Source organism: Typopeltis vanoorti, chromosome 21 (genome assembly GCF_054136105.1).
Source record: "Typopeltis vanoorti isolate ZY-2024b chromosome 21, IOZ_Tvanoo_1.0, whole genome shotgun sequence".
Lineage (NCBI taxonomy): Eukaryota > Metazoa > Arthropoda > Arachnida > Uropygi > Thelyphonidae > Typopeltis > Typopeltis vanoorti.
Genome location: NC_143569.1, coordinates 57,041,943 through 57,064,771, shown reverse-complemented (window position 1 = coordinate 57,064,771; position 22,829 = coordinate 57,041,943). Strand labels below are relative to the sequence as shown.

At 34.0% G+C, this 22,829-nt stretch overlaps 1 protein-coding gene across 1 annotated transcript in view; it reads left to right on the top strand.

Annotated features, from left to right (window-relative positions):
- Positions 1 to 1,885: 1,885 nt before the first annotated feature.
- The window catches only part of zip (myosin heavy chain 10), a 517,797-nt gene continuing 496,853 nt past the window's right edge, over positions 1,886 to 22,829 (top strand). Inside the window, exon 1 of the mRNA XM_090411020.1 lies at positions 1,886 to 2,484. Coding sequence (XP_090267146.1) covers positions 2,128 to 2,484 — 357 coding nt within the window. The 5' untranslated portion in view covers positions 1,886 to 2,127. The remainder of the gene's footprint in view (positions 2,485 to 22,829) is intronic.

The window sequence follows — 22,829 nt, the reverse complement described above, 5'->3', positions numbered from 1 at the left end:
TACAGCAATTAAACATCAATGAAGAGACCTCATCTATAAAAAAAAAACAGCATTACTTGGAACAGTCCATATTTTACGACGCTACCTGAGAGACTGTTCTTAGATTCTTAGGTAGAATCTGAATTGTTCTGTATCACCAGTCAAATTGTTGTTTAAATGATATCTTGTTTTGACTGTATCAATTATGTGAATAAAGTAATAATAACAATAATAATAATAAACTGAATTGCTCTGAAATAGATTAACGACAAAAAACACAATTTTTTCTTTTTCTCCTCCTCATTTGCAAGTAGCACCATTCAAATTATTTTTGACCAAAAGTGAAATTTGAAATACTGTATAGTTATATTAATGTTGTGTTCACTGGAGAATTTATTCAAAGTGACTCCGCATTACTCTTCTAGTAATATATTATACAAGCGAGATATTCGAAGTAGGCTGATACTCCTGTAGTCTTATAATCTTGATAGTAGATTGTGCATATGTATATTCAATAAAATTCAGATCAGGGAATTGGGGACTAATTAAGAGACGTTAGAATTAACTGTTTTTCTTGAATCCAATTGCGTCTCGGTCAGTTTGGATGACTATATCAACGATAGGGATAGAGCTGGCAATCATTGACAGCACATGGTTAATAGGAGTAGTGACTGATACTTTCCTGGTACTGAGAAACACTGTCTTGACCAATAACAAACCTGATCTATTGATTGGAAATAAAAAAAAAAAAAAAAGGACTTGGATTAGTGCTCGCAAATAGAAATCTGAGTTAGTGAGGTACATTGGAAACTGATCAGAGAAGGGCTACTTAATGATCATAATCCTTTCCCACACAACACACCCATCCCCTATAACAAGTTCTCTCGATCCTAACATTTCTCCGCTGTTGAATAGCTGGAACAATCGGCTTCAAACTGTAATGCGATTTTCTTAAAATTCATTGGGAGATTGGAAGGAATTTCTGTCTGTGAGATTTTCTCATAGTAAAGAGAAAAAGAGAGTTCTAGGAAAGTACTTGGAAACAAATCGTTTATGCAATAATCGACGCAGTATTCTCAATGGAAATTTGAAAATCTTTGTTGAAACCCTTGATGATAAGACCATAGCTGGAAGGAGGGATTTGTCTACAGACTCATATGATTTTAAGCCCTTTACAATAACTACTGTTTATATATATATAATGATGATGACACATTTGCTTATGGTGAGATAGGCTATACAAAAAAATTTCATCTCGAACTGTTTTTTTTATAAAAATAGTTAGTTGGAAACATTTTATGTAGATTTTAGGTCGGACAAATTATGATTATTCAGAAATAACGGCGGTTATTTGAACCAGACTACATTTTTTAATTGAAAACAACAACAAAGAAAACGTCATTGGAGCGCGTGCGAACAGACAAAAGCCGCGCTCAGGATCTTGAACTCTGCTTATTGCAGTATTGACACGCAAATCTTGTGTTGCAGTGCAGTTTAGTTGTCTTCACATATCAGACTTCATGATTTTTTTTAAACTAAAAGTTTCATGTATTTTTTCTTTTCTTTTCTTTTCTTTCTTTCTTTTTTATTTTTATTTGCGCCATTCCAGTATATTTAAAAACTTGGTGAAAGTATAGAATTCATCTACCTTAAATCTATTCTAATTAGCATACGCGATCTCTTATAAACATGTTTGACGTTTCTTGAAGATATTATTGCTAAATCATATTGCATATTACGAATAGCATAGTGAAAGGGGTTGCATAGTCTTACTAACATTTTTTTTGATGACTCACGTTCATTATGTGCACTATATGCAGGTCGCGAACTGGGCCTTAATGCGTCATCTCACTCACAGCACCGCCGCATCACGTGACCCACTGCCCTGTCAAAGGCGGGCGGCGGCTGTGGCGGCTGCGGTAGGCTTCGCAGAGTTTAGTGATTGTTCGATGTACGGCTAAGTAGTAGGATAGGTGGTGCATTCGCAGGATAGTTGTCAGTCAAGCAGAGGCTATCTAACTATTCATAACAGCGTCTGTTACTTAATGTGTAGTACTTTCTTTTAAGATCATTTATTAGCGTAGATCTGTGTCGAAAGTGTGAAGGTAGCAATTGACCGTCAGTGTCAAGTGTGACCACCGGCTCAAAATGGCGGATTCACACACGTTAGATGTTCATACAGACCCAGAACTGAAATATTTGGTTGTAGATAGAAATGTAATTAACGATCCAGCAACTCAAGCAGAGTGGACTGCGAAACGGCTTATTTGGGTACCCCATGAACAACATGGTTTTGTATCAGCAAGTATTAAAGGCGAACGTGGCGATGAATTGGAAGTTGATATTTTGGAAACTAGTAAGAGATGTGTGGTTGCTAAGGATGATGTTCAAAAAATGAATCCTCCAAGATTTAATAAAGTTGAAGATATGGCCGAATTGACATGCCTAAATGAAGCTTCTGTTTTACATAATTTGAAGGATCGGTATTATTCTGGCTTAATTTATGTAAGTACGCTATATCTTTTGCATACATAATAATTAGCCTAAGCTATTATCAGGGATCCTGTTTTGCATCGAAATTCCACTGTTAAATGTTAACTTTGTGATATATGTAATGCCTCTCAGTAGTAAATGAGTTTACAGTTTTTATTTAATTTGCAGTTTAAGAGGGAGGAAGGGGGAAAAATGTGTATGTGTGAGGGAGTTCATTTAATATGGAATGTAAGTTGGATGTAAACTTCTAGTGTAAATTTCTTATTTTCTGTTATTTCAAATTTTTCAGCAAAAATTTGCAGTTTATTTATTTATTTATTATTATCGTAATCTGTAGGGTAAGAATAAGCAAAACAGATTCAATATTAGATTGTTTATTAAAAATTATACTTTAACTCCGCATTTATTGAATACATATAATGCATATTAAAAATAATTGAGGATGGAGATAAGCTGCTATTTGCCTTTTGGCACCAGTACCAAATACCAAACACAGTTTATCTTCTTTGAGGGGAGACAGAGGTTCCGTTTTGAAAAAGGGTGTGGGAGTAAGTAGTTCAACTTGTCTTAGAAGCGTGTTCTGTGTGTCTTTTGTAAGATAGCAGTGAACGATACTTTCTACCCTTTCACATATTGTTCCTATTGAAAATGGGGGGAGGGTTTCTAAATGTCAGTGGGCGTGTTCAGCTTGGTTCATAACGAGTTATTACCTATTCATTTTTTTTAAAAAATAATCTTGAATTATCGACAAAGGTACTTGATCTTTTGCTTCCATTTTAAATAGAATGATAAAATATATTTGGAATTATGTTCTGATGACGCAGTTAATAATAATGATGGTTTCATGCCATTATTCTTATATTGGTGCTAAGTACTTTGTATCTTGACTAAATAATGACGGCCCTACTACGAAAAAATTTGGAACATTCTTTTATAGACAAGTACTAGTCCATCATAAATATACATATCATTTCTTAAGGCTTCAATAATTTTTTGTGCACAATTATTTTTGGTTTCTAGAAAAAATAAAGACCATTTTGTGTATTCACTATTCTAAACATTGTTCTCAGTTGCAGATTCTCTTATTTTCCGTCCCCCCCCCTTATGTTTCACATATCTTTTGGATTCTCAATTTGTATTTTTCCTTGAATCCTGTAATACATACACACACATCTTTATGGTTACAGGTCTTGCTTTCCATCATTTTTTTTTCAGTGAACTAAGATAAACTTGACCACAGATTATAAAAAAAAAAAAAAAAGTTTTACCATGCTATGCTACCTAACTGATTGCTACAAACTATTCTAAAAAATTAGAAAAACTAGTTTTTCACGGTGTTTCGCTATCAGAAATTTTTTTTTATGGAATGTAGCTTATTAGTAATAAGCTGGCCATCCTACTAGAAAGCAAATACTAATTTACTAGCCTATGATGTATATTTCGTAAAATGACTATAGATTGCAATCAAGTTTTTGAACTTATTTGTTGCATTTTTTGTAAGAGACTTAAAATGATTTTTTTAAAACCATAATTCAGTTACTTTGTCACACGTTTATAAAACTGAAAGTATGTGACATAAATTAGGTTAGTATTATCAAAACACAGATTACCTTTTTTGGCACCGTTTAGTAGACTAGCAAGTGCTAAGTGCCCTAGAAAGATAGGTTGCAACTTTCAGCATTGTGTATTAGGTCAGATCCAAGAAAGGCTGCATTTGCTGTTTTGCTTACCTACTTGCTCATAGTAATGAATATACTGTACTGTTTCTCTGATCATTTTTTTTTCTTCTTAATATCTTTAATGTCAGCTCATTATCTTGAATCCACTTTCTACAGATTTCATGTTTATATTGTCAGTATTTCTTTTAATATATTAAAAAGAGAAAAATGACACCACTTACAGTTCACTAATATTTTGTTATATCAAAAAAGGTGAACAGGTATTGTCTTTGGTTGAAAATTAATCCTAACCATTTAATTTCTTATCTTAATCTAAAATGTAATAATAATAATCTATTCCAGATGAAAGATTAGAATTATATACTAGACAATGATTTTATTTCTCATTGTTTCATTAACTGAACATGGTTTATTCCCTTTTTTTTTTTTTTTTTAAGAATAAAAGAGCAAATATATAAAAATAACTGTTATTACTAGATAAAATAATTTATGTAGTAATGACATTATTTTATATATTTATCTTCTTAATTGATTAATAACATTTCTCTTGAGTGCAAACAAAAAAAATACTCAAGTACTCTGCTTTTTTATGTAGTGGCATTAGATGTGTGGCAAATTTTAAACAGGTAAAAGCATCCATGTTAATATGCAACTGCCTAACAATATTCATCTGAATTTAAAAAAAAAATTTATTTCACCTCCATGGAGTCCCAAGATTTATCACAGGAGGCCGCTCTGCACTACACAACAATCCATCATCCACACTGCATTTTTATTTTTTATAGTAGTTTGCAATCATGAAAGGTTTAAGAACCTATGACAGTATATTTACTGCTTAGGTGGTTATACCTTTTTAGTGCTGAGTACTCAGTACTAAAGGTTTAATAACCTTGAATACAATAAGTCAAGGATAGGAAGATAGTTATTCACTTTTAATCTGCTCAAGTTTTAACAGATTCTGTGGAGAGCGACTTATGGGTATAAGTTTAAATGAACAACGTTTATATCATCTGTAGAAGAGAATGATCACCTGTGTGTTAAGGAATAGTGAGTAAGAAAAGATTGAACCATTAAGTAGTCTGATTGCTCTTTATTGAACAGTCTAGACTTTGCAGGGTTTACTCTCTCCAGACATGAGTTTTCCACATGCACTTGCATGCAAAATAGATGGCAGACAATTATTTGAATGTTAAGTATGATATTAAGAATGTTAATGCCTCTGGAAATGGAAAGGAGCCCAGCTTTTTTGGAGATATCATGTGAAATTGTGTAGAATACACTTGAGTGATTGTTGGCTTACTTTAGAAGATCAAAGCGATTTCCAGTTTTGGCCAAAATTGGATCTACATCTCAAAGAGATGAGAAAAATTTCAGAATATGTTTTTACACTGTTGTGGCAGTGAATAGTTTTGCCAAATGTCATTTCCAAAAATTCACTTTTTTTGATTGAATGAAATTTATCTTTTCCAATTTCAAACATGAAAGTTTGAAGATTCAAATGAATGGATTGAATGTTAGAAAGGGAAAAACCTATTAACATTGATTTGAATCACTAATATTGGCATCTCATAATACCAGAATATAAAAAAAGGAAATAAAACAATGTGAAAATTGCAGAGCTTTCCTTATTGAGTGGTCCTGGTCAGATTTATGCAGGTATGTTGTTATGTGCCATTCCAGTCATTTTCGACTCTTGGTGATCCTGTGAACAAAGGCTCTTCATCCTACTCGGCCTCTTGTCCCTTTCTTTCAGTAATTGTAAGTTCAAGTTGGTTCATTTGTAAGTTCTTTTATATTGTCCACCTTTTGTGGTCTTCCTCTTTTCATTCTTTCAATCTTTCTCAACATATAGCCCTTTCCAATGATTCATCAGCTTGCATAATATGTCCAAAGTACATTAACTTCTGTTTAGTGATCATTGCCTCCAAGGAGCATTTTGTCTTTATATTCTTGAGAACCTTCTGATTGGTTATTCTTGCAGTCCATGGAATTCTTAAGTCTCTTCCACACTCATAATTCAAATGAATCAATTTGCTTTCTGTCTTTCTTCTTAATAATCCAGCTTTCACATTCATACGTCATTATTGGAAATACCATTGCTTTGACAATTCTAACTTTCGTGGCCTTACTCACACCTCTATCTTTCATAATTTTTGTCAGGTTTACCATTCCTTTTTTTTTTTTCCCCCATGACTATCCTCCTTTTAATTTCATATTCACATTTACAATCATTTTTGATTCTGGACCCCAGTAAATCATAACTTTCAATGATTTCTATTTTATTTTTCTCTGTTTTAAATTTATTTAAATTGCCAGAAGTCATCACTTTTGTTTTGCTGATGTTTAAATTAAGCCTGGCTTTACTTTCCATCTTAACCAATAGAATCAACTGCTCCAGATCTTCCTTAGTTTCTGCTATGAAGTTTATTTGCATATCTTAAATTATTTTTCTGCCACCAATTTAATTTCAGCGGATCTTTGTCTAAATTGGCCATTCTCATAATATATTCACTATAAATATGAAGAAGGTAGGGTGAGAATATACAACCCTGCTGCACACCTTTTTCCACTCGAACACTCTGTTTCTCCAAAGACCTGTGCTTACAGAATCTTGGTTGTCATACAGCTCTCTTATCAAGAGAATTAGATGGTCAGGTATTCCCATTGATCTCATTACAATCCACAGTCTGTTGTGATCCATGCAATCAAAATATTTCTTATAATCAATAAAACAGGCTTATTAAATTACTTAAGGAATTTACAACGTACAAATGATACAAATTAAAATTAAACTTTAATTTATATTCCAATATTTTGACGTCATGTTGCCATTTTCACAGGAACTTAAAATAAAGACATGTGCATGTAGGCACTACACACAGTAACTGAGGACGAAGCAGGAAGCTGTTGTTTCTCCTAAAAGTCCTGATGGTGTGCCCTCTAGCAGGCTATGCAAGTATTCTTTTGGCTGCATGAAACTGCACCAAATTTGGTGCAGTCTCATGCAGCCAAATTTGTTGAGGTTTGGTATGTTTGAGAGACTTCCATCAGAAGACCTTCAGCCCCATGGCTGAGAATACTTGCATAGCCTGCTAGGGGAAAACGATCGGGACTTTTAGGAGAAACATAGCTTCCTGCTTCGTCCTCAGTTACTGTGTGTAGAACCTGCATGCACGTGTCTTTATTTTAAGTTCCTGTGAAAACGGCAACGTGATGCTGCCGAAATATTGGAATATAGATTAAAGTTTAATTTTAATATCATTTGTATGTTGTAAATTCCTTAAGTAATTTAATAAGTATGTATAACCAACGTCTAAGCTTTTCTACGAGAATCAATAAAACAGACTAATACTTCTGAAATTCTCTTGTTTTTTTCCATAAACCGTTTCATGTTTGCTATTTGGTCTCTGGTTTCTCTACCTCTCCCAAAGCCTGCCTGTTCTTGGGGCATTTCTCAATTCACATATGGCTCCAAACCATTGTTGGATCACTTTAAGCATAACCGTACTTGCATGTGAAATTAAAGTGAAGATTCTATAATTCTCACAATCTCTAGGATTTGATTTTTTTGGAATTGGGATGAGTATAGATGTTTTTCATTCTCTAGGCCAGTATATTTTCTATATTTGTTGACAAATTTCAGTCAATATATTCACTATTTCATCCCCAGCTGTTCTCAATAATTCCTACGAAAAGGAGCTTTTCCTTTTCGTAGCTGTTCCATTGCTGATATCACTTCACTTTTCATTATCATGGATTTCTCAACAAATCCTCTACATACTCTTTCCATCTTTTTTTTTTTTTTTTCACTGCTTCTTCTTCCAACACACATTTACCCAAATCTAGGAGTTGTAAAAACTTTCCTGAACTTCATGTATTTTTCTAAACAGATCTCTTGTTCCACCCAAAATATTGCTTTCTTCAGTTTCCTTGCACCTTTTGTTTAGGCGTTTTCCTTATCTTTCCTTTCCTTTAGTGTTACATAGTGATCAGCATTCATTTTACGCAAATTATGGACTCTACAACCGTGCCATTATAAAAAAAATTTTAATTTCCAGACGTTTTGCCCTTCATAATAAGGTCATCATCTGGAGTATACACATATATACAGAGACAAGCTAAATTACATTTCACACAATATGCTGAAGAGACAATGATTTGATCAATGGTTATTCTACTGGCCTGACTCTAGTGAAAATAAAATAAAATTCCAATAAATAAATTAAGTACATCAAAGCTATATTCTGTTTTAGACAACATCAGGGAAACATTCTTTCATATAGTTTTGTTACAGTAAAAATGATGGTGTAATTAATTTAACATGACAATTGTTATATCACATGTTTTGGTGTGATGTAAAAAACAGGTGCTTTTCCAGTCAATTGCATGTAAACTGTTCAGGGTATGATCAGAAAGATCAGCTTGACCATAGTTATTTAATGTGGTGTTTATGTTCTTTTTTTTCTGATAGGAATTGTGCATCCTGTTTCCCCTATATAGGGTAGATTACAGGTGCAATAAACATGGTATACTCCAGGGTGTGCCAGCAGAGGGAGTGGGTCTTTAGATGAGTTGAGTAAGCTCTTTAATTTTACAGGAGGTTTAAAGGTGGCTTAAAGGTTGTATTTTTGTAATATTCTGTCTATTTTGTCTGATATCCCTTTAATGTATGGAATGGTTATGGTTTTATTGTAGTCGTGTTTATTTTTGTTTTTAAGTGAGGTCTTGTACAGAATTTTGTTGATAGTATTTTGACTGTAACTATTTTTTAGGAAAGTATTGCTGAGAACATTTAATTCATCTTTAAGTGCTTGTTCATTTGAGCAAATCTTCATGGCCCTGTTTTTTAGTGTATTAATGACCCCTACTTTTTGTGTTAGGTTGTAGTAGGAGTTTGTATATATATATTGGCAAGGTCAGTTTCCGGTAAACAGTAAAGGAAAGACTGCCAGAAGGAAGACGCGACAAGTGTATCTAGAAACGAAGTGCCTCTTCGGCTTTTCAATCTCAATTGTGAATTGTTTGTGTTGTTTGTTTAGGTGGCTGAGGAAAGTGTCTCTAATGTCTGGAGGCCATGGGGCCAGATAGCAAACACATCTACATTGTATCTAAGCCAGACTTTTGGTTTTAAAGGAGAGGAATTTAGAACACGTTGCTTAAGTTCCATGTAAAAGTTAGTAATAGGGGTGTGGGATAATGGTGAACCCATTGCTGTGCCTTCTTTTTGTAAGTAGAAAGTCTCTTGCCACATGAAATAGCCAGAACGTAGTACATGCCCAAAGAGCGCTGCGATATCAGGAGGGAATTTGTCTTGTAATGTAATAGAAGGATTGTGTCATTGATTGGGACACAAATTAATTTCCCAATCAGTGACACAATAAATAAACCAAATACTACAAAAGTACAACCCCTTAAAGCCACTTTTAAATTTTGCAAAATTAAAGAATTTACTCAACTCATCCAAGGATCCACTCCTTCTGCTGGTCACCCTGGAGTATACCATATTCATTGCACCTGTAATTTGTCCTATATAGGGGAAACAGGACGCACAATTCCTATCAGAAAAAAAGCAACATAAACGACACATTAAATATAATAACTATGGTTAAGATGTACTGTTTGATCATGCCATGAACATTCTACATAGAAAGGACTGGAAAAGCACCTGTTGTTTACATCACACCTTTTGGTGGGATGTAAACAACAGATTTAACAGATAAAACAAATTTAAGGAGGCCTGTGAGATTGTTATCAATCACCTTAATCTTAACAATAATGGTCTAAAAATCCCATCCATATGGAAGGCACATTCTACCCACTTAACCTTTCTCCCTAAGAATTAATTATAAATAGGTTCATAGGTAATCCAGGATCCTAAATGTAATATAACAATTGTCATGTTAAATTAGGCCATCATTTTTACTGTAACAAAACTACATGAAAGAATGTTTCTCTGATGTTGTCTAAAATAGAATATAGCTTTGATGTAGTTAATTTATTAATTTAACTTTATTTTATTTTCACTAGAGGTCAGGCCAGTAGAATAACCGTTGATTAAATCATTGTCTCTTCAGCATACTGTGTGAAATGTAATTTAGCTTGTCTCTGTATATGTGTATGCTCCAGATGATGACCTTAATATGAAGGGCAAAACGTCTGGAAATTAAAATGATTATTTATAACGGCACGGTTGTAGAGTCCATAATTTATGTAAAATGAATGCTGATCACTGTGTAACACTAAAGGAAAGGAAAGATAAGGAAAACATCTAAACAAAAAGTGCAAGGGAACCGAAGCAATATTAACGGCAGAACAAGAGGTCTGTTTAGAAAAATAAATGACCATGTTATAAATAACTCTACAACTGTGTTATAAATAATTATGTATAACGCGGTTGTAGAGTCCATAATTTGTGTAAAATGAATCCTTGTCTTTGGAAATCTGCACTATGTTTTCTTACCCTTTCTTTGTTTCTCTGAAGTTTCATTTTTCTTCTTTCCTCTGCTATTTGAATAACTTTTACTGACAACTATTTACAATCTTTCTTTTTGTTTTATTTAGTCTTCTTTGCTGCTTCTATGATTGTACATTTTGTTTCTTTCTATAGTTCTCATTCTGTTCCTGTCTTCTCCAAACTTTTTAATTTCTTTCTGACTTTTACTTTAAATGCTTCATTTATAGGATTTAAATCTTATCTGATACTACCCTTTTGTTTATTCTTAGCCCTTAATTTCAATTTAACTTCAGCTATCAATAATTCATGATCTGCCTCACAGTTTGCACCAGATAATGTTTTTGCTGATTGGATAGCACTCTTCTATCTTCTGCTGGCAACAATATATAACTCTGATTTCTGTATTCCATGTGAACAATTTTCTTTTATGTTGTTGGAAGCGATTGTTTGCAATAAGCAACTGTTCTCAACACAAAACTCCAACATCCTTTCTCCTGCTTCATTTCTCAGTCCTAAATCAAATTTTCCAGTGATGCCTCGTTCTTCTTTTTCATCCACTTTTGCATTCCAACCACCTAATATCAAGAGAAAATCTGTTTATCAATACTGTATACTACCTGTCACAAGCTGCTTTAAAATTTTTCTGTCTCATCTTCAGGTGAATCTGTGGGGTGTAAACACCTAAATTGAGCATATCATTCACTGGGCAGGGTATACTTGAGGGTGTGGGGGGGGCTAAGAAAAATTGTGAAACTTCTCTTTGGCTGAAACTTGGCTTGTTCTTCAGGTGAATCTGTGGGGTGTAAACACGTAAATTGAGCGTATCATTCACTGGGTATGCCTTTTTGCAGGGTATACTTGAGGGGGGGGAGCTAAGAAAAATTGTGGAAGGGAAGCTTTGAGAAGAACAAGCCAAGTTTCAGCCAAATAGAAGTTGCCAGGATCAGATTTTCACTTTAAAACAAATAGTTGAGAGATTATGGGAATATAATAAGGATCTCTATTTAAGTTTTGTAGATCTGGAAAAGGCATATGACAAAGTGCTAACACAAACTATGCAAATCAGCTCTTTATGCAGATGATGTTATACCTCTAAATAAATCTGGAAGATTCCCTGACAATAATACAACAATAAAAAGAACAAGATCATGAAAATAGAGATAGTGAAAACAATTGCATCCTGAATGGATGACACATAAAACAAGTAAAAGATTTCAGATGTTTAGACACAATTGTTTAGTGAAAATTGCAAATTAAATATGGAAATAGATAACAGAATTAGCAAAGCTGATATGATAAGTCAACTGAATAAGTTTATATGAAATAAGAGAGAAATCAGTCAAAACACTAAGCTAGCTGTATAAAAGATGGTGTTCAAACCAGTTTTAACTTATGGATCTGAGAGCTAGTTTAGAAATAAAAATACTTGAACAAAGACTGGAAACCACAGATTTCTGAGAAAGATATGGGGAGCAAATGGATGGCATCAATGGCAGGAACATATTAAAAAAAAAATGAGGATATTAAAGAGGAATGAACTTGACAGTGTTAGCAGAACTAATTTCAGGTGGTATGGTCACTTAAACAGAATGGAAGAAGAAAGGTTAGAAAAACAGGTGTACTTTACCAGGATGGCATAAAAAAAGACCCAGAGGAAGACCAAGGTTTAGGTTTATTTATTTTTTTATGTGGTTCCCACCCATAAAGGTTATTAGTAAACTTATAGTACATTTGTACTGTGGATGGGTTAAGGATTTTTTTTCCCATGTTTATAAATTTTTATTTTTGTAATTTTTTTATTATTTATTTTTACATTGTCTGGACCTCCTGCTCTAGAGACCAAACATGGTGCTTGTTCAAGCCACCATTTTAGGCCTCCAGTAAGTGGAGCAGTGGTCTCACACTGACCGATTTGAAATTTATCTACCACCTAAAACAATTGCCAAATATCCATGGCAGGATTCAAATCCACTACCGTATTGGTTGGAGATGCTAACCACTTGGCCATCATGGATTGATACAGTAAGTACCTTAGAAGACAGAAATATAAGATCTGATAATATTGGAGTCTTGAAAGATAGCAGATTAATTTTGGAGGAAAACGGTTGATAGGAAGTTAGCAATGATGTAACTTTTTCATGTAGTACTATCATAATATCCTGTGCATTCCCTGAGGATACATGTCAGGAATTTGATATTGGCATCTATGTAAAGGAAGGCCTTCTGGAACGAATAAAGAAATTTTAACGAGTTTTTTGAGTTGAATCGTAGTTGGCTGGCTGTAATAGTTTTAAGAGAAAGAGTAAATTATTGATGTTCATGGCAATATATAGGCAAAAAAGATGTGCACAAATGGAAAATTGTATAATATAATAGTGTAGGGAATTCATTATAGTAGATTTGCCTACATTTTACAGCCTTTCCACCTATGAAAGGCTGTAAACTTAGGGATTTTCTATTTTTATTAATGTTGTATCTTTTTTTTTTGTATTTTATTTTTTATAATCCAGAACTTTTTTCATTTAAAGCCGATCACAAACATCCATGCCTATATGGAATTCAAACTTGCAGCCTCTTGGTTGGAGAGCATGATATGCATTCAAAGGGATCCAAAACTATATATAGAAGAGGATGCATCAAACAGTACTAGTATGTGATCAAGAAAATGGTGTATTATTGGAAGAAACACTGAGTGATAAACAAAAGAATTTTTTATAGGAAACTTTGGTGTCAGTTTAGTATCATGAGCTGTTTACTTTATCATGCAGAAAAGTTTTCAAAACTTGTTTGAAAACTTTATTCGCTTTACTGAATGGGAATTTTCATCTTTATATCCAAATGTAGGCAAACATTATGTGTTTTGTATTGATGGTGACCCCCCCCCTCTCAAGTTAATATCTTCTATTGGCAACTAATTGACCTGATTAGTCTCATTTTGATAGCGCTCAGCTCTGGAAAATTTCACAAAGAGATTGAACGAGTTGTCTTCAGAGGAGCAAAAGAAAGGTGTTAATTTCTGGATTTCTTAGCCTTGGTACTTAATGGCCTTAGGATACTTTGCATGCATATGCACACACAAATTTCATAAACATAAGCACTGCTACCAAGTCTTCTCTATCCTTTTTTTTTCTTGCTGGCTAATTTCATATACTGAACTTGTTATTCATATAATAGCACCTAGATGAAAAGTTTTATAGGTAACACATTTAACTTTGTATTTGGCTACATTATATGGATGATATGTTTATTCTCTGACCCAAACAAAGTAGGAAGATTTATTATGAATCTTAACTGCCATCTTCTAAGAATGAACTTCATATTAGCAAAATTAATAATACTTTTTATTTTTCTAGAAATACTAGTCAGCAGATTCCTCAAGTGGCATACATATACTTTCATTCACCATGTATAGACATTCAGTCAGAAGAAGATACGTTTTACTTTTCCCAACAATATTATAAAATTCTAAAATATTTGAAGTGAGAACTGCTCAAATGAAGCTTTATCGATGAAGTTACATACACAGAGAAAATGCAGGCATTCTTAATTAGTGCCTACAACCGACATAGGTTAGCAACACAGTTATACCATAATCACTGCCAATTCAAGATTTTGCAGTATGAGAGAACTAATATTTGAGATTCCCTAACAGGTATTTGCTTCAGTAATTATATATATACACACCTAAAGATTATATATACATTTGGTGGAGTCAGCAGTGATATCCTTCAGTTGTCAAGGCTTGGGTTCAAATTTTATTTAGATAAAGAAACAAGAATTCTTTATGTAACAAAAATAACTAATACTGGGTTTGTAGATCGTAATAGTTGTTTAATTAAACCTACTAGTTTCATCACATATGCTAGTGGCTTCATCTGGATTAGGAAGAACACACAAATATACAATAAATGGTAAATATGAATCATTACATAACTAAAAACCAAATACTTAGGAACTGTTACACATTTTACTTTTATTTTTAACATGTGTAAACATGTTAAAAATAAAAGTAAAAACAGAAACGCATGGAAGCCATGGGTCATTCATTGTTCAGCAGGTGTGTATGATAGTTTGCAGAAAAATTAAGTCCAATTTGTTGAAAGATCTAATAAGTGACTTCCAAATGTCACATAAAGTCATTCTTTAGTTTCTTTTTCATTTTTTAGAGAGTGGATTACCATCGTAGCCTCTTTGATGTTGCAGGCACTGAAGTTGCCTTCTATGTAAGACATGGAGCTCTTGTCCTATTCAATATTGTGATGAGTGTGGGAGAAATGGAATGCCAGGCCTGAGCTGTTTTCTCTGTTGTTATTGACTTCTCCAATATGCTCCTTTTGCTTTATTTTTAAACTTCTAGATGTTTGCCCTATGTAAGTAAGGCTACAAGAATATGGAATATTATAAACTCTAGGTTGTTAGTTGAAAGGGTTGTGGTCCTTAGACGAGCATTACAGAGTTCATACAGTCACAATAGGTTTAAAAGCCACTTATGTAGTGAGATTTCAGGAGGTTGGTAATTTTTAAAGAAAGTTTGCCATTATAACGGATGGAAACCTAGGCTCTGTTGTGAAAGAGTAGAGAACAGATTGTTGTACCATTTTTTTTTTTTTTTTTTTTTTTTTAGAATATCCATTGCTGACCAGTAGTTTGGAGGAGAGAATGGAACCACAACCCTTTCAACAAACATCCTGGAGTTTACAATATTCCATGTTCTTGTGGCCTTACTTATATAGGGCAAACATCTAGAAGTTTAGAAATAAGGTAAAAGGAGCATATTGGAGATGTCAATAACAACAGAAGACAGCTCAGGCCTGGCATTTCATTTCTCACTACTATTGAATGGGAACAACATGCTTTACATAGAAGACCACTTCAGTGCCTGCAATATCCAAGAGGCTATGATGGTAACCCACTCATAAGGCGCACTCAACAGAAACCAAAGAATGACTATGTGACATTTGGAAGTCATTTATTAGATCTTTCAACACATCAGACTTTTCTCCAAACTCCAGAATTTTTCTCCAAACTATGGTACACACCTGCTGAACAATGACTGACCCTTTTGCCAGCTTCCACATGTTTCTGTTTTTACTTTTTGTGTAATGGTTCCTACGTATTCAGTTTTTAGTTCTGTAAGGATTCATGTTTACCACTTATTGTATATTTGTTTGCTCTTCCCAGATGAAACCTAGCATATGTGGCAAAACTAGTTAATTTAATTAAATAACTATTACAACCTATAAACTGAGTGTTAGTTATTTTTGTTACATTCAATTTTGATTAAAAAAAAAAAATCAACATACTCATCAAGAATTCTTTTATCTAATGTTGAGTTAGCCAGTTATGAGCTATTTCCTCCTCAGAACCTTAGTCTGGAGGGAAGCTGTTTTACAGAGGTGGGGGGGGGGGGGACTCCACACATCCACTCACTGACACATCATGCTATGGAGATGGGATTAACTGCAGTGTTAAATGGCACTAGATTTATATTGGCCAAGTTTCTGGTATTGTAATGGGCCAGTGAGCCTAATGTAAAAAGATAGAATGTGATAAATTATATTTTCATTTGCAAGTATTAAACTTTAAGTTGTGAAAAAAAGGTCCCATTTAATTGTTGCTGAACCACATAATTTTCTTCACCCAGTATAAGTCATTGTCTTTGTATACTGAAGGCTGTGAACTCAAAGTAGGCCATATTTATTAACCTTCAGTTAAAAAAAAATATTCATAAGAAATCCTTGATGTAAGTTTATTTTTGCCTTGGATTCTTGTTACATAGTATAAGCACAGATTGCTCATTAGTAAGTTTTCAATGTGAGTACTCCATGATCAACAGGTGGAAAGCTATGAGCACAGAGAAATGTGGAAATCAAAAGTATATGTAATGAGTACTATATTGTAAATTGTTCTTACAAAGTATGTTATTACTCATTCATTTGACTGGAGTATCCCTGAAATGGTGACCAGTAAGTTCTGGCATCAAAATGTCATTTATAGTTATCTTCATTAGTCATGAATATAACCATGCTAACACATTAGTCACTAGTGCTCTCTCAGACAAACAGCCATTGAGAAAACATTAAGGTAGCATTTGTTGTCTGAAATAATTTTCCCAATAAGGATATTGACCATAGGTAATAAATTAAAACAAAAAAACAAAATAAATATATATATTTTTGTTTTGTTTTTTTACATGGCAGCAAGTTATTAGGAAATAGAACAACAGGTGTTAGTGCACTGCATCTGAACTAGATTTAAGCATTTTTTACAAGTCATTTTCCATTTCACTCAAGGTTGATAAGTTGCATATGGAAAAAAATATCTTGCTGCCATTTTAAATGATTTTTTGCAACTTGTGTTAAATGCCTGTATTTGGGAAATCACTTTCAGGCATGTTTGTCCCTTATGCCATAAGCCTTTGAAATATCTATTTTAGAACTTTATATGTGCACATTATTCATAAAATATCCATCATTATTAATTCATACATTGCCATGGAGTCCTGTGACTTATTCCAAGATGCCTTTATGCTAACTCTCACAAAACCTGTCATACTTTATTTTCTGTTAAACTTTGTTACTGATGATGTTGCATTCATCCCTTCCTTGGAAAACCCATTCTACTTAATCATGATCATTAAGCAAATAGATCCAATCTTACTAACTACATTTTTATTCTTTTCAGGAGTAATCTGTTGGATTGTCTTGTTCTATATTGAAATATTTCTTTTATGTCTTAAAATCCATTTAACAACTTGTTTCATCTATCATTTTCCTCTTTTCTGATTATGCAGAGTCACCAGTGTATTTTCAAACATTTCAACATTACTTGCCTCTTCATTTTCTCTCACTTAATTATCCTTAATAACCCAGGCTTACTTTCTTATCATTACCCATCAGTCTTTTTAACATCCATCTAATTCCAAACCAATCTCATGTTCCTGGAATTGGTTTGGAACCTTGTCATTCTCATCGGTGTGCTGCACCGACAGATCATTTAAATTCCACAGTCTTCTGCTTTGAAGTGCCATTTATTCCATTTTTACTATAGATCTTGATGTCTGTTTCATTTGCAGTTGCTCCTTCCTAGCTAAGTGTCATCAACAAAGAATTGAATATTCCAATTCAAACCATTATGAAAGTATTAACTTATGAATTAAACACAAGTAGTCCATGTATGGCATCCTGTTCTATCTCACTGGCCGCCATCATTCTCTTTGTATGTGTTTTTCTTTGAGTTAGATATTTAGGAAGCATGAAGTACGTTCAATGAAATAATGAAAAGTGATTGTATAACGTAGCACAGGTTAAACTTGTAGATTTTTAGTAAACTGAATATTACTGCTATATGTTTTGCTGTGCTGCTTTATCTGATAGCATCCTTAGGAATATACAAAATCTAGTAATTCAAACAGCTGTTATTTTTCTTAACCAGCTGAAAGATATTGAACAGTCAGTCAGTTATGTGTATTCCCTAGTTTCTGTTTAATGTGCAGTGTGAATGAATTACCTCCAAGGACTCTTTGAACATTATTTTAAGTGTTTCTTCTCACCAAGGCGTGGAGGTAGATGGCCAGTATATAGTGTGATGTTCTCACAGAACATGTGCAGCAAGACCACTTTTTTATTTTTCCCTTGTTTCGGAATTTGCCTATGTTCTTATATTTGTAGATTTCAAAACTTCTCCCAGTTTGACCTACGTGGACCTTTCTGCAGGAACATGATCTTATATATCCCAGGGCGTTTATAAAATGGAACATTACCTTTAGGAGAACGTAGAAGTTTGAAGACTGTTCAAATGAATGGATTTTGATAATTAGGCTCTGTTTTGACATGTTTCCAACATAGGGTAAGAAGTAGTCTTTTTGTTTTATTGATTTCTGAACTTGCAAGGGATGATTTGTCAGATAATTTAATAACTTCCTTGAGTGTCCATTTATATGGACATCTCATATCTACAATGTCAAATGTAGATATGAGGTGTCCATATAAATGTGGAGATGCTTGAGCTCTGCTAACATTGAGATGGAGTTTGTTCTAGTATCTGACTTTGTTGTTTTCTCTGGTTACCCAATGAAAATGGCAGAGAGACTTTGTTTAACTGGGCAGTGCCTCAGCTGGCATGAACTGCATTCCATAAGGAATGTAGTTGGTTCATTACTTGCAGTTCATCAGAGTAGCAAAGTAGAAATTTTTTGAACTGAGTTGTTTCAAAGGTGGCATCCTATGATAATGTCACTAGGCTCTTCAGTGGGGTTCATTTTCATGTTTGTCTATGAAGATTGCAAGACCATGTGCTTCTTTTTGTATACCTGTATGAGCTATAGCCATGATGTATGTAGTCATATGCTTCATAAAATTACAGGTTATAAAGGTTTGCTAAGGGATATGTGGATATTTTTGCCCAGATAATATCTTACATTGGTACCATAAGTAAATGAGGGTGTTTAGGTTTGTTTGCAATGAAATTCATCCACTGTGAAAAGATTTTATTGAATATACATGACACAATGGTGAGATTCAAATCCATCTTATTGGATTGAGAACAGACATGGCCTCTCCTCACTTATCCAGGCTAGCAAAATATTAATGATTCTGATTTGAGGTTTAGAATTGCTTGTACTGACCATAGGTGTAGTAATTTGAAAATGTCTATCAGAATTTTTGTCTGGATATACCCAGATAGTGCTGTGTTTGGAAGATGGAATAATAAGCTGGTAATCTAATCTTTGAAGTTGAAAGTCTGATCATATTGAAAGATTTATGACTAAGAGAAACACAAGCTTTATATAATAAGAAGAAAGTAAAATTTAATTCTAAAATGATAGCTGCAGATGTAATAATGGTAAACACAGATGCTTGTGTAATTCTTGCATGTCAAATTGATGAATCTTGTGCCTCTTTACTCAAAATAGTAGCTGCCCCATACGTTTTGATTCTCTTTCATTTGTTACCCTAAAATATTTTGAATATATTATTCAGGACCTCCTTGGAGTCTTAACTCATTGTGGGAGGCCCATCTTAAACAACACAAAACATGCAAAACAATCTTAAAGAACACAGTCTATCATACCATTCCTTAATTCATTCACTCTTTGTACTCTAACCACCCTATCAGGCAATGCATCCCATGGTCCAGATCACCCTCCATGAAAAAAAAAAAAAAAAGCCACTCCTCACCCTCTTACTCACGTCCATCCACTCATAACTTCCAGGGATGACCATGTTCTTGCTTCTCTTGTTCTACCATATGAAAGAGCTCTAATTGTCATCCCATTAACTACCTCGCAACAGTTTAAATGTCTCAATCATCTCTCCTTCTATCTACCAAACTGTAGTATGCTTGTCCTCATAACTAACATCCTACAGTTTTAATATAATTTTTGTTATCTACCTTGGTGCTCTTTCCAAGGTTATTGGTTATTTTATCCCCTTCAAGTCTTGGTGACCAAATCTAAGCACAATAATCCAGAGTGGTGTGATCAGAGCTTTATACAATGGAGTCACAGCTCTATTTCTTTTGGTATTACAGCAATCTTCTTGGTTACTTACCTTCACCTCACCTTTCAGTATGTTCCCTGAACTTCATTTCTATCAATCATCACCACAAGATCCCTTGCTTCCTCCACTTCTAGTACAATTCCTCCAACAGAGTATGTAGTCTCCCATTGACGAATCCCAAACTTAAAGACCTTACAAGAATACAGTTTAGTTATTAAACTGATACTCCCATTCATTTTCCCATTTGTCCAGCTCATTCAAATCCTCCTGAAGGGATTTGAATTGATATTAGTAATGACTTGTTATTAGTAATAGTCACATTGGGACTATTACTAATAACAAGCATTTTTTTTTTTTAAACAATAGGTGCTGGTATGCATTTCTAGCAGCAAATGTTGAAAGTTAAAACAATACTGCACTTGTGTGTCACTGTTAATAAAAGTACCTGTACTGTACCATTCTGCAATATCCTGAAAAAAAATTGAATATGCCAAGAAATTGTATTCTTGGTTTTAATCTTTTATCTAAGTATAAGCAAACAACGTTTGCAACTGAAGTATTTTCAGGACTGGGCAACTTGTATATAGAAGCTAATGACTTCACATCACTTGCCTTAGTTAATATAATGCAAAGCACATATCCTTAAAGGTATGTATAATGCTATTCATTATGGGAAGGGCCACTACCCAGATTGGTTTAAACTTTTATTGAGGTCTCATCAGTGGGTGCCAGAGTCTAGCTCTCACTAGTCTAGGTAGTAGCCCCTCCCATAATGCATTGCATTATACATCTCCATAAGGAGATGTGCTTTGCATTATGGGATACTAAGGCAAGTGATGTGAAGTCATTAGCTTCTATATATGAGTTCCTCAGTCCTGAAAATACTTCAGATGCAAACTTTGTTTGCTTACACTTGGATAAAAGATTAAATCAAGAATACAATTTCTTGGCATCTTAAATTTATAGTATAACCAAGCAGGGAAAATTTCCAACAGCCAAAATAAAAAAATAAAAAAAAAAATCACTAATAACCTTTCCCAGCTCCACATCATTTGCAGATTACTAAATATCTCCCTTCATTCCATAGATACTGTCTCAGTGATATAAAGGTTAAACAAAGAGTCCCAATACTGATCCCTGAGAAAGGGGTCAGTATTGGATCAGAGAAAGTCAACAGAGCTGCTGGTTCCTAAGCACATTCTCTTAAAACATGTATTGAAATCCCATCCAGGATACTTTATATTTGCAATACATCCTCCTTTTGTACTTCAAACCTTGAATCCTCCACATTCTTTTAGTAATAAAACTTTTGTTTTCAGGATGAAATACCCCAATAAAGTGATCACTAAAGAACTCCACTATGTCTTCTACATCAGTCACTCTTTTCATCTAACAATCGTTTATCCCTATTCTGGCCACATAGCAAAGAATTCTTTTGGATTTTCCTTGGATCCCAAGGCCATTCTCTTCTCACTTCAAGTTTTGTCTTCCTTATCATGCTAGTCACTTTTCTGGCCTGAGACTTATATTCCTCATGCAACTGCTCTCCACCCCTCTCATTTTTTTTTCCATAGCTTTTTTTTTTCACGTATATTCCCATTTGATACCATTAGCCATCTGCTTTACACCAAATCACGTATTTCTTATTTTTTTTCACTCAAGGTACACAACTGTCCCAAGCTAATTTCTAAGATTATTATTATTATCACCTGTCTTATAATTCCACAATAAATCCCTTTATTTTTGATACTTCTGCATGTCTATTCATCTCCCTAATCTACTATGTGGCCACTCCAACTGGGACAGTTACAATCAGGTACTCTAATTCTAGGACCAAATCCAAAACTCTTCAGCCTTGTGTTCTTTATAAAAAAATATTGCCTAGGGCATTCGACCCGCGAATTCCAGAATTTCCATTCTCTTACTACTGCTATATGCTGTTTCCTCTTCTCAAATTATATTGCTGTAGTTAAAATCTCCTATAATTATTACTCATTTTGCACTTTCCAAATTTATCAGCATAAACATTTACTGCTCCTTAAACTCTGTATTCCATGGCCTATAGCAACATCTTACTAAATATCCTGTCCTGTTCCATCCTGCCTTGCACCATATACTCTTGACACCATTAGTGCCATTGCCCTCCAAGACTTCTGCTCTGAGAGAACACAACTCATCACTTATCATAAGCAATACTCCACCATTGTGCTTTTTGCCTTTACTAACCTGCTGAATATGCTTTACCCTGCTACTTCTATTCCTGTTAGTATATCCTCTTTCATCATCTATTCCAGTAATCTTAGGACCTGCTGAGACTATAACACTGCTAATTCATCTCCTTTATTACTGATACTCCTGGCACTTGTATGAAGAAACATCAATGCATTGTCGGTATTTGCGTACCTATTATCATTCCTTCTGGACTCCATTTTGATTCTATATAACTCTGTATGTTCCTCCTTCTCAGTGTCTATTCCCACAAGAGACCATCCCTACTTCCCTCCATCCTTAGAACTCATTTCCCTGCACTAATACTCTCACTTGGCATCTAGAAAGAATTGTTCTCAATTCTTTCTAGATGCCAATGTCCTTCCTCATTTGTTTTCTTGCATATAGCTCTTTGTCTATCCTCAAATGCAATCCAAGTCTCTTTCAGCACAGTCTCACTGGCATGCCATTCGTTACTGGTGTTCTTCTCCTCAACTTTGTATTATCATATCTTGA